The sequence below is a fragment of the Montipora foliosa genome, chromosome 7 (assembly GCF_036669935.1).
Source record: "Montipora foliosa isolate CH-2021 chromosome 7, ASM3666993v2, whole genome shotgun sequence".
NCBI lineage: Eukaryota > Metazoa > Cnidaria > Anthozoa > Scleractinia > Acroporidae > Montipora > Montipora foliosa.
In genome coordinates this window covers 10,373,772-10,385,560 of record NC_090875.1, presented here as the reverse complement: position 1 = coordinate 10,385,560, position 11,789 = coordinate 10,373,772, and the positions used below count along the sequence as shown (strand labels likewise).

Here is an 11,789-nt window from a genome sequence, read left to right as displayed (position 1 = left end):
CAGTCGTTTACTCCAAAAAAAGATGTTCTTAATTAGTTCACATATGGAATTGAGTAATTATAATCATGGATAATATATTATAAAAAAAGCTGCGTCGATATGCTTTGAGAACTTTCGAAAAGTTCGGCAAAATGACATTTGCGACATCAAAGCGGATACCAGTTTGGAGTCATACAACTACCCCGAGGTCTATCTATTATTACTTTTAATACTATGTCATTGTTTAACATAGTTTTTATTATTGCCATTTAAGCGTTCGTTACATAACAACCGTATGGAAAACTTTAATAAGGAATTCATGGAACAGAATGACGCACCGGAAGAAATAAATAGTGAAGAAGGTACTTAATTTTTCTCTGTCCTTGTGTGGGCCCATTTCCATCATTAGGGCTAACGCTCACATGGTTCATGGGTCACTTCACATTGCACTCTAATCAGTTAAGTCTATAAGCGAACTATAACTAAGAAATTTGATGAAACACCTTTGACAAACGACATGGCTGGAGTCAAACTTACTGCTCCGATTTAGACAACCATGTATTAAGGAGGCAGTGTAGCTTAGGCTTGTTGCAAAATACGCAACGCAATATTCCCGCCGATGTCAATATGTAAAATACGCAATATGCGCTAATTATAAACGGTTTATTTTAACAGCGGTTTACTTGGAAAGTGTCAAACTGCGCCGTTCCCATGAGGTTCCTCGCGTAAATACCTGGATAATGGATGTGTTTTGCGGTAACTGTTTCTAACATTCATCGCCTTCCATCTTTAACCATCCTCTGTTATATGCAGCAGTAATTTAAAGTATTTAGCATTAAAGACTCAGTTTTAATGTCCTTTTAATAACCGTTTTGTCATCAGAACCGGATAGTTCTCCAAATCCGGAGCAGTGAAGAACGCACGTAAATGTCTTTCCCTCAAATGTGTCCGTGTTTTTTTACATTTAAGGTCGACATTTTCGAAAGTACAGCCTAGCGTAAAATTTAACATTTATGTTGCGTCTTGTTTTCTTGCATCTCTTGCCATTTTAACTCGATGGACTTGTTTCCGTTGGAGTAAGCGTGCGACATATAAAGAATCGGTAGGTAGTAAGTCGTCTGAGTGGGATGGAGGAGATGATTACTTTCTCTTGCCGAAAGGATTCCTATAAATTCCCGGAGATCTAACGGTGATGTACCCTCAAATCTTTTAGCTAGCTGAGGTGTTCTGAATTGTGAAATGTGCTACGCGGGAGGAAATCCGGAAGGTTGGAACTGATAGCTCGTTACATTGATTTCAACACGAATGCAGGAAAATCAAGGGCTACAATTCAGTTCTGTCTCTAAAAGAAAGAAGACACTATATTCTGAATCTTGAGAATCCCAAAATAATAAAATACCTGTGGTTGCTGTCTACTGGTACATCAATGCCTTAACAGGAAAAAGGCCATCGAGTTAAAATGGTACGAAATATACGAAAACACTGGACGCAACATCGAAGTAATTTTTTTCTCTCGGATATAGTTATGAAAGTGTCGACCTCAAATGTAAAACATAACGAAGCATTTGAGTGAAAGATGAAAGGCGATTAATGTTGCAAACACATGCTATGCCGCAAAACACATCCATTTTTGCAGGTGTGCATGAGAAACCTGGTAGGAACTATGAACATTTGCATTTTGACATTTTGCAAGTTAAACGCTTTCAAAATAAACCTTTTTGCACACATTTCGTATATTGCGTGTTTTACAGATTGACGTCAACATATTTTGCGTGTATTGGGTGTACTGCGCATTTTGCGTATTGTGTTGCTTTTCGTATTTTACAATAAGCCTGTGGAAAGGAAATGAAAGGAAAAAAAGGAAAAGAAAAGTGTCTAGTCGTTCTAGTGCTGGAGCACTAATTGGGGGCACCGTAGGGTGAAATTAACAATTAACACAAATCAAGTGAAATGGTTGTTTTTGAGGAGAGGGGTAACCAGACTACCCAGAGAAAGCCTCTCGGTGCAGAGTAGAGAACCAACAAACTCAACCCACATATAACGTCGAGTCTGGAATCGAACCCGGGCCACATTGTTGGGAGGCGAGTGCTCTAACCATTGCGCCATCCCTAAACCCCCTGGAAGGCCCTCTGTTGGGTTCCAGGGATCCCTGGTTAAGGGCCCGCTCTGAACACTCGTTGGATTTGATGCTGGTAGTCCTTGGTTCAGCTTCTCGACTGCACCTTCTAAGTACATAACTGGTTTGCCTCCTACAAGTTATGATACTTATAAACGTTGCTGTCACAATGATTTTCTTTGGGAAGTATGTATGTAGATAACTTTGTATAAAGCTAGTGGTTATTTCAAGTTAAAGCTTACAATTGTTAAATGTAAGGAATTTAGTATTTCACTTCAACTTTAGCTTAAGATTACCCTTGTGGCAAATTATCCACATACCGAACTGTAAGTGCATTGTAGGGATATGTGAAGTTCCCCTGCAGTTTGTTCAGTAACATTGTCTAATTTGGCAAATGCAGATTTTCATTTCCTAGTCGGCGTATTTCTTAGCCGCTGCTTTAAGTATATGTAATCACGTGGGTCCGAGGACAATTAAGGATTAATTTCACGCGTATTTTCAAAGTTGTTACAAAATTGCCCGAGTCGGGAAGCGAAAAGGGCAATTTGCAAAGACTGAAAAATACTACTGAAATCAATCCTTAATTGCTCGAGGGGGGCGCATTGTTAAATGACAAATCGGTTTAATCATGGGAAAGCTTTAATATTAAATATACAGCAGAGACGCTTTCGTTAAAGTTCAATTCAATAATTGAAATCGTTGCTCTTAAAATGTATTTTATAATTGGACAAAAAGCAAGTGACAAGAGACTTGATTCTTTCCCCTTCGCTTAAATGATACTTTTTTTTTTCTGAAATATGAAGACTGGGACCGGAATGACCCAGAAGACATCATTGAGAGCGAAGACGAAGCTGATATGAACAGAGAAGGTACATAAATGGTTATGTTAAGAAGGGAAAACCATGGGTCTTATTTTAGAATCATTTATATGAAAGAGCTTTTCAGATTACTATGGATATTAAATGCTCATCTTTTTCACTTTTAGTCATAGTCTTTAGCCGTTTTACATGAGTAGAGCATTACACCAGCATCGCAGAGGTGATGGATTCTTATCCCGTTGAAACCACCTTAATTTTTCAGGTGCCGATGAGAGACAATTGCTTAAATTGTCCAGTTAAAGTGGTACTGTGATGAAAATATAACTTCATTTTTTTTCTTCAGATTTTCAATGTGTGTTTGCCTCACACCTGCTTGGCAACATTTTCAGCTTTAATCTTTATCCAAAGGCTGTTTACTTTGAGTGTAACTTTTGGATTCCACACTCCGGCATTACTCACGCTCAAAACTGACCGCTTGGACCTCAGAGGGTTCGATCTGGGGAAAAGTGACGTCATTAACTCAATAGCTTAAGATTTCAGCTTTTAAACGCAGTTTATTATGTATGAAAAACACGATTTTAAAAAATCTGGAAGCTCAAAGCTCTCTTTTGCATTTAATTCAGTCGCGTACAAACGCGAAACGTTCTTAACTCACCTGAAGTGTACTGTACAACTCTCTCGATTCCCTTTATGTTTCGCAGCTGCTAAGAGCGAATTGCATAGCTTCTTCCGGCCATACATCAATCAGCACACTAGCTGGTCGCCTGATTACTCCAAACAGTTCTTGCTGCCACGTTTGACGCGAAAAACACAAATATTTGCGCATGCCTAATTGACATTTGGCTGCCACCGAATGCTGCAAAACTTCGTTTTTGGCACGTGGCCTACTTCTCTAGGCGGGCTTGGACTTCCTCAAGAAGTGGTCCTGGCCAGCTTGATCTCGAATTCTTGGCTCGCGTGCCTAAAATATTTCATTTACACAGATAAAATCGAGCGGGCCGTTGTCTAAATTGAAGGTCCACGTGCCAAAATTGAGAAGTGCCGGGCCGAACATAGATGTAGTTTAATGGGGCCTTAGTGTTTAGTTAACATAAATTTAAATCCAAAAAAAAATAGATTTATCATAGTGCCACCTTTAAAGTGCTACTACGACCAAAAAAAACTAACAAACAAAACAAACAATTCTTCTTTTTCTTTGGATTTCAAAACTATGTTAACTAAAAACTACGTGACCCAAGTTTTTTAAGTTCTGATTTAAAAAACGACACTTGTTTTTTTTTAACTGGAATTTTGTTATTTATTGGTCCGCCACTAAAATCTTGAGAGAGCTAGGTCGAGGAGAAAATGACGTCATAGTTAAGAATGCAATGCGTGTGTACACAGCTGAATTAATATGCAGCACGGGAGTTTCGGGCTTCAGACTTTTAAACTCGTTTTCTGCATATGTAATAAGATGCGTTTACATGCTGAAATTCTAAGCTAGTGAGTAAATGACGTCAGTTTTCCCTAGAACCAACCCTCTGAGGTCCAATCGGTCAGTTTTAAACGTGAGTAATGGCGGACCGTGAAATCCAAACCTTACACTCAAAGTAAACAGCCTTTGGATAAAAATCAAAGCTAAAAATTTTTCCAGTTAGGTGTTCAGCGGACACGCTATCCAAATCTGGAGAAAAAAAGAAAATGATTTTTTGATCATAGTAGCATTTTAAGCACGAGGATCACTTGCACATTTAATTTAAATGAGTAACATTTGGACTATCTATTCGGGTAGGGTACACTGTGTTGTAGCTCTACTATGATATACCTACCTTCAGTGTCTGTAGCCATGATCATGCTGTTTACAGTTTAATGGTTCATGTTTTTTCTTCTTATTTTGTCCTTTTGAGGAACCAGATAGAAAGCAACGCTACGTTGGCTGCTGTATTACTATTCATTATCTCATAGTTGCGTAATAAGTTTAATTATATTTTTCTACGTTTTATATGATATGCATGTGACCTGGCCCGGCTGACATTACGCTTAAACTAGCTGCTATTACGCATCGCGTTTAAGAGACCTTGTCAACACGCGTTGGTAACAGAAGACTTATTATTCCAATTTGATTTAGAGATTTATTTTTCCTCTTTGAAACACTAAGATTCCTATCAGAACAGCCTAGAGGATATCAAGCATTATGATGAAAAGGAAGAAGCTGACATGATTGAAGGAGGTACGTAATTTGCCTTTGGAAAATGTGGTTTGAATTTTGACGTAGCAATTAAACACACTTCACTGTTCCTTGATCCCTAGGGAGGCGCGATGGCTTCATGGTTAGTGTGCTCGACTCCGGAGCGAGTGGTCCTGGTTCGGGTCCTGGCCGGGGACATTGTGTTGTGTTCTTGGGCAAGACACTTTACTCCCACGGTGCCTCTCTTCACCCAGGTGTATAAATGGGTACCGGCGTAATGCTGGGGATAACCCTGCGATGGACTGGCATCCCATCCAGGGGGGAGTGAAAAATACTCCTAGTCGCTTAATGCTACGGAAACGGGTATAAGCACCGGCGTGTTGGGTCATTGGCTCGGAAAGCGCTTACTGTTCCTTGATTGATTGGAGATTTACAAGCAAAACGCAATAATTAAAAACTGTTAATGCGCCGATCAACTCCAAACTTCAACACCCCCCCCCCCCCCCGGGGGAAAGCCCGGGTATTTGAACCTTTTAAGATTGACACGTTCAAATTCCCGCCCCCTCGGGACAAAATGGTATTCAAATGCCCTACCCTATCGTCGGATTTGTCTGTCATACCCAATCGCCGTCGGCTCCTCCTGTCTTTAATAAAGACCTTTTGAAGACCTTTTTTGTAAGCCAATCGCTCACAAATGCTGTATCTCTTCCTTTAAACTCTTCCATCTCGTCCAAACACGTGTTTTATAGCTGTTAGCGACTTCGGCGCCCGAAAAAAAATCATTTGAAACCGCAGGCAAAGGTCAATTTCCCACTCTCCAGGCACAGAAGATAGTCAAATACCCGGGGTTTGCCCGGGAGGAGTGGGGGGGAGGATGTTGAAGTTTCGATTTTATCGGTGCATAATAGTCACCAAGTGAACGTTCAATTTGAAGTTTGCTTTAAAAGACGGCGGAGAGCCATAGTTGAACTTTGCGAATTGTTCAAATAAAAGCGACTATTATTATTGATTGAAAAGACGATTACTACGGCAATCCTGTAAAAAATGGTTTATGATTTAAAAATGTTATGACACGATGGCTTAGCAGGTATTCCAATCATACAGAATTTAAGGACTCTCTGTCGAACTGTCTGCTTTACACACTTTTGTGTTTTCATTCTGCATGATGAAGCCACTCGCGAACGGCGTGAGAAAATAAGCAATTGTGTCCTTTCCAACAAGCGAACGGACGAGAAATACCCTCGATTGATCAATAAACTAATCAAAGATAATCGGTTTCCCCGCCTAACGCGATCCGGGCCACGACAGCGATTCAAATATAACACAGATATCGATAAAGTACATTTATTGTCTTCGATTCAGACGGGGCTGAACGTCTGTTTTTTATAACAATATGAAAAAGAAATACTGATTATTCTTGTTCGATACTATACAATCAATTTGAGGCAAACTGATAAGTTGTTTATGTTAAGACTTCTGCAACCGTTGCAATCCAGTAACGTACAGAAACAGCTTGCACATCTTGGTCAATTCCGAGAACGTTTGACCCGACATAAGCTTTATAATTAACAAAATCATTTCAACCATAGGTTGTTTGATAATATGATCAGAAGTTCCTGAATAACTTCCGAAAATATTAAAGAGAAAAAATATATATATCAAACAGAAGAGAGCAAAAAACATGTAGCTCAATCAGTACAAACATATGACTTCAGCAAATTAAACTGGTTAGCAACAATAATCGATCTCCAGTGATCTCGAAATGACTTCCGTGGCTCAGGTGTCTGAGGTCTTCATTAAGACATTTACTAATCGCTTCATCACGGTCCAACAGTCATCAACTGATGTTTTTCACCGTCTACATGGCGAATTTGCGGCCGATATATCAATAACGATTAAATCCTCAAAACTACCGATTAGCAATAAAATGTACACATACAAAACAAAAGGAATAAAAGCACTATTAATTTCACACTAATCTAGCGTTAAATTTGAACACAATCCTCCGATTGCGTGGGATTCAATACAAGATGTATGAAATATGAAATATGATCAATGGAGATTCAGTGGTCCACGAAACCTGAGCTCAGCAACGCTCTGCATGCCGTTCAACAGAGAGTCTGAAATTTTATTTGTTGAGGTTTAGTTGAAACACCTTCAATATAGTGGCTGTTAAAAACTCCAAGCACATTTCAACTTGCATTGTGCGCAACCAATACAAAATATATTTTTTTTGTTGGGTGGACAGCCGTCTCATTTATTTTGTCTCTTGATGTTTTAGTCGAAGACAACGACGAAGACGAGGACAAGAACGAGGACGAGGACGAGGACGAGTACGAGTCCAAGGACGAGGAGGAGGAGGAGGAGGAGGAGGAGGAGGAGGAGGAGGAGGAGGACGAGGACGAGGACGAGGACGAGGAGGAGGAGGAGGAGGAGGAGGACGAGGACGAGGAGGAGGACGAGGACGAGGACGAGGACGAGGACGAGGACGAGGACGAGGACGAGGAGGAGGACGAGGACGAGGACGAGGACGAGGACGAGGACGAGAATGAGGATGAGGACGAGGACCAGGACGAGGACGAAGACGAGGACGAGTACGAGGACGAGGACGAGGACGAGGACAAGGATGACGACGAATACGAAGACGAATCTGAAGACGAAGATGAAGACAAACCTGAAGACGAAGACGAAGACGAAGACGAAGACGAAGACGAAGACAAAGACGTAGACGACGACGAAATGGTAGACGAAGACCAAATGGAAGACGAAGATTCAGAATTATTTACCGGAGAATACGCTGAAGACGAGACTCAAGCGGACGCTGGGGCACCTAAAGGTAAAAAAAAGCTTCGGTAAGATTATGGAGACGCTCTGCATTGTAATTCCCTTTGTCTTCATTGCCATCCTTGCTATCTAGACATCGTGTAAAACATTCAGTTGCCGGGACAGACCTAGAGTGGTTGGTGTCGGAAGAAAATTCTTGAATAGTTTGGTTTTGCATAACTATGCTTAATGACCAGCTGAAAAACGCATCTGATGTACTCAGCCAATCAGAGGAAAAGCAAACCAAATAGACCCTCTTAGAGTTGACCTCAACCTCAAATTTGCGCCTCTGGCTGTGAGGCTGAAATTGCTCGTTTTAATTTTACCGCGCTACTGCTGACCTCATGCTCTTTGCCTGAGTTGTGGATTAGCTCATTGATTTTCAGCGTTTATTATTATTTGCCTTTGGCTTCACTGTTGCAATTATTACTAACTGTTGTTAGGGAAGAATGACTTAACAACTATAACAACATTCTTAGGGTATTTTGACCGGTGGATCAATGAGGAAGATGGGCCAGAAGAATCCAATTCAGAGCTGATGAATGCGAATGGTGATTAAATCATTTATGTGTAAAGTTGTGTGCCAAGCAAAGCAATGTGAAAACGTGAATAACAAAAGTTAACATTTTAAGTATTATCTGTAAACTGTCAGAAGAGAACTATCTTGTGTGATGTTTTAGCTGCTCAACCTTAGCAAAAAAAGAACCTTTAAATGAGGTCGTGCAATTCCTTTCAATATCGTGAGTAGGCTCGTACAATATGTATCAGGTTTTTATCTGTGATGAACTAGCATTCGGAAGGTCTTTGGATGGAGCACTCGTATTTTCCCGAGTAACCATCGCTAATTAAATCTCTTCATTTCAGATTTGTATCTGATGTGTTTAGCCTTTTCATTTCACTTTCTTCAAGAGTCCGAAGAAGGTAAACTAACCTTTTAAAAGACCCCTGCTCTGCTTCGATAGGTTTTCTCCGCATACTCGTACTTTCGTTTTTCCTAGTCACAACAAATCAGCATTTTAGTTTATTTCAATTCCAGAGTTCTTGGGAAGAGCATTTAATGGTAGTCGGAATTGAACGTTCTCCCTAATAAACAGCAATAATTGAATGAGTTATTGTTATATATCAAAATAACTTAGCCCGAGGCAAGTAGATTTGGGAGGGGCTGATTTCACTCGCCGAGACCTTGATTACGCGGACATCACAAAAACTGAATACAATACACCTCTTTCATAGTCACTGTGGCGGCCAAATGAAATGTTCTTCACTTTCAATGCTAATAAGCCTTTCTACCCTCGCTTCCACGAGCAAATTTCAAAAGAATTCTTGTTGCAAAATGAGGTTAGTAGGTCTAATTAACATAAGGGTAAAAGCAAGTGGTCCATAGTTATTTTATTCTATGTTGTTTTAGAGAAATCAAGGGGCATAAGTATTTTCAAGTGGAATTCATATTTTTTCTTCTCTAACAAGGAAAAACAATTAAATACGTAGTCATGACCAACTTTTACATCGGTAGGCCAACCGGAGTGAATGCAGCAGTAAGAGCGTATCATAAGAAATTCTTAAAGACTCTGAAGGCTGGGTACCTGTTTTTACCCCATCAGGTTTCAAGGGGCTGTGAAGGTCAGAGTGGTACACTTGATTTTGCGTACTTTTACCAATTACACGCCCCTACTCGCTATGCAACTAATCGTTAACCCAGGAAATACTTTTAAACGACCCAACTCAAACCTCCATGATAGAAAATGGTTGCGTCAGTGTTAAATCAAGTTCTATTGTTCAGTTTTCCCCTAGTGATTCAAAACACCAAAGAGTTGACATTAGAGTAGTGTCATCACTAGTGTTACACTTTGTTCCTCTCAAATGTGACCGCAGCCAAAGTCTATCGAGAATACAAGTTTCAAACGACAGAGTTAAAGTAATGATTCCAAGTTCGAAAGAGACCTAACACTACTGTGAAGTTTCCTTATACCCAATTATTCCATCAGAGATCAACCCTAGTATTGGAATTGGGCCCACACAAGGATAGAGAACAACTGACCAGGGTGGGATTTGAACCCACGACCTTGGGATTTAATCACCGTTGCTCTACGGACTGAGCTAAAAGGTCATAATGGGAAGAGGTAGTGGGTATGTGAGATGTTATTCACAAGGACAAATTCGGCTCGGCCCAAGCCTAATTTAGATGATCGTTAGTTGTTGTCCTTCAGTAGCATTTTGATAGTGATGATTCCAAGTTCGAGTGAGGCCTAACACGGCCTGTTCCCGTTCTGGCCTTGTAGCTCAGTCGGTAGAGCAACGGTGATCAAATTTTAAGGTCGTGGGTTCAAATCCCAACTTGGTTAGAGTTGTTCTCTGTCCTTGTGTGGGCCCAATTCCAATACTAGGGTTGATCTCTGATAGAATAATAGTGTATGCTTATTAAATTTTTCGCCCTGAAAGGTGGCACTTATTCGAGGGCATGTATAAGGAAACTTCACAGTAGTGTTACGCCTCACTCGAACTTGGAATCTTTACTATCAAAATGCTACTGAAGGACAACAAGTAAAGCCCTGGCCAAACGGGAAATGTTTGACGACCAAACATCATCAAACATTGTTTGGTTATCAAACATGTTGATGTTTGAAGCCCTGGCCAAACGGTTCAAACATGTTTTATCAAACATCGTCAAACATCCGAACGCAAGGAGTTCTGGGCCACAACATGTTTGATACACCTGGCCAAACGAACCAAACATCACCAAACAAAAATGAGAACTAAAGAAATGTTTGATGTTGTTTGATCGAATGTTTGATGGAGTTCAAACACCATCAAACATCATCAGACAAGGTGGCCAAACGGTAAGATGTTTGATCACCAAACAATGTTTGATGATGTTTGGTTGTCAAACATTTCCCGTTTGGGCAGGGCTTAACGATTAACAGAGGTAAACTTTGAAAAACTCTTAGGGCCAGGCGAAACGAGAAATGTTTGGCGATCAAGGAACATCAAACATTGTTTTGTGACCAAACATTTTACCGTTTGGCCACCTTGTTTGGTGCTAATTGACCGTGTTTGGTAAAATTTGAAGGCCATCAAACATTCGATCAATTAACTTTAAACATTTATTTTGCTCTCGTGTTTGATGAGCAAGGTTTCGTTCGTTTGGACAGCTGTATCAAACTTGTTTGGAGCGTGCATGGGTACCATGTGTGCTTGTATCGACGTGTTTTTTATGTTTTGGGTGACCCATAGTTATTGTAGAGCTTGGTGTGAGTTGGATCAAACATGTTTTAACCGTCTGGGCACTCACTTTAACATCAGCATGTTTGGTCACCAAACAATGTTTGACGTTGTTTAAACACCAAACATTTCCCGTTTGGCCAGGCCCTTAGGCTGGACAGTTTTAAAAAACCCCAATAACTATTGCTATTCATTTTTAGCCTTTATCAATTTTACCGCTCATTGCTTACTTTGGTATTTGCTGTCTTATCGGTTTAAACTTTCTGTCAATGTTTTAAGTAGTTATGCTAACGTTCTAACGTTTCACCTGATTTGGTTGCTAATTCTTAGTCGCTGAATTTCTCTCAATCTCGTGACATAGCCCCTTCAAGGAAATGACTATAATATGGATGATGATATAATAATTTGTAACCTTGCAACCTTAATAAAAACCTGCAGAGGACCTTGTTCGATCAGTGAGCAGTACTCAATTACGTCACCCTGTTAGTTTTCAATCACGTGAGCCATGGTAGCTCCTGAAACAAAGAAAAAAAATACAGGCCTCGGTTGTTCAAAATGTGGTTTGCTGGAACAGATACTGTTTACCTGACGTGAACATTTTTATTAATGAAAACATAAAGAAAGCTAAAATGGGAGCCTAAAGTATCTGGACTTTTGCATAGGTATT

The 11,789-nt window shown here is 40.2% G+C and overlaps 1 protein-coding gene across 2 annotated transcripts in view; it reads left to right on the top strand.

The window, feature by feature from the left end:
• LOC138010672 (serine-aspartate repeat-containing protein C-like) overlaps positions 1–11,572 on the top strand; it is a 12,844-nt gene extending 1,272 nt beyond the window's left edge. The window contains exons 2-7 of one of the 2 annotated variants that reach the window (XM_068857648.1): positions 254–341; positions 2,899–2,964; positions 5,051–5,122; positions 7,362–7,423; positions 7,535–7,916; positions 8,383–11,572. In XM_068857648.1, coding sequence (XP_068713749.1) covers positions 254–341; positions 2,899–2,964; positions 5,051–5,122; positions 7,362–7,423; positions 7,535–7,916; positions 8,383–8,462 — 750 coding nt within the window. In that variant the 3' untranslated portion in view covers positions 8,463–11,572. Of the gene's footprint in view, positions 1–253; positions 342–2,898; positions 2,965–5,050; positions 5,123–7,361; positions 7,917–8,382 lie in introns of both variants that reach the window. The other variant, XM_068857647.1, reaches the window with a different exon arrangement.
• Positions 11,573–11,789: the final 217 nt, after the last annotated feature.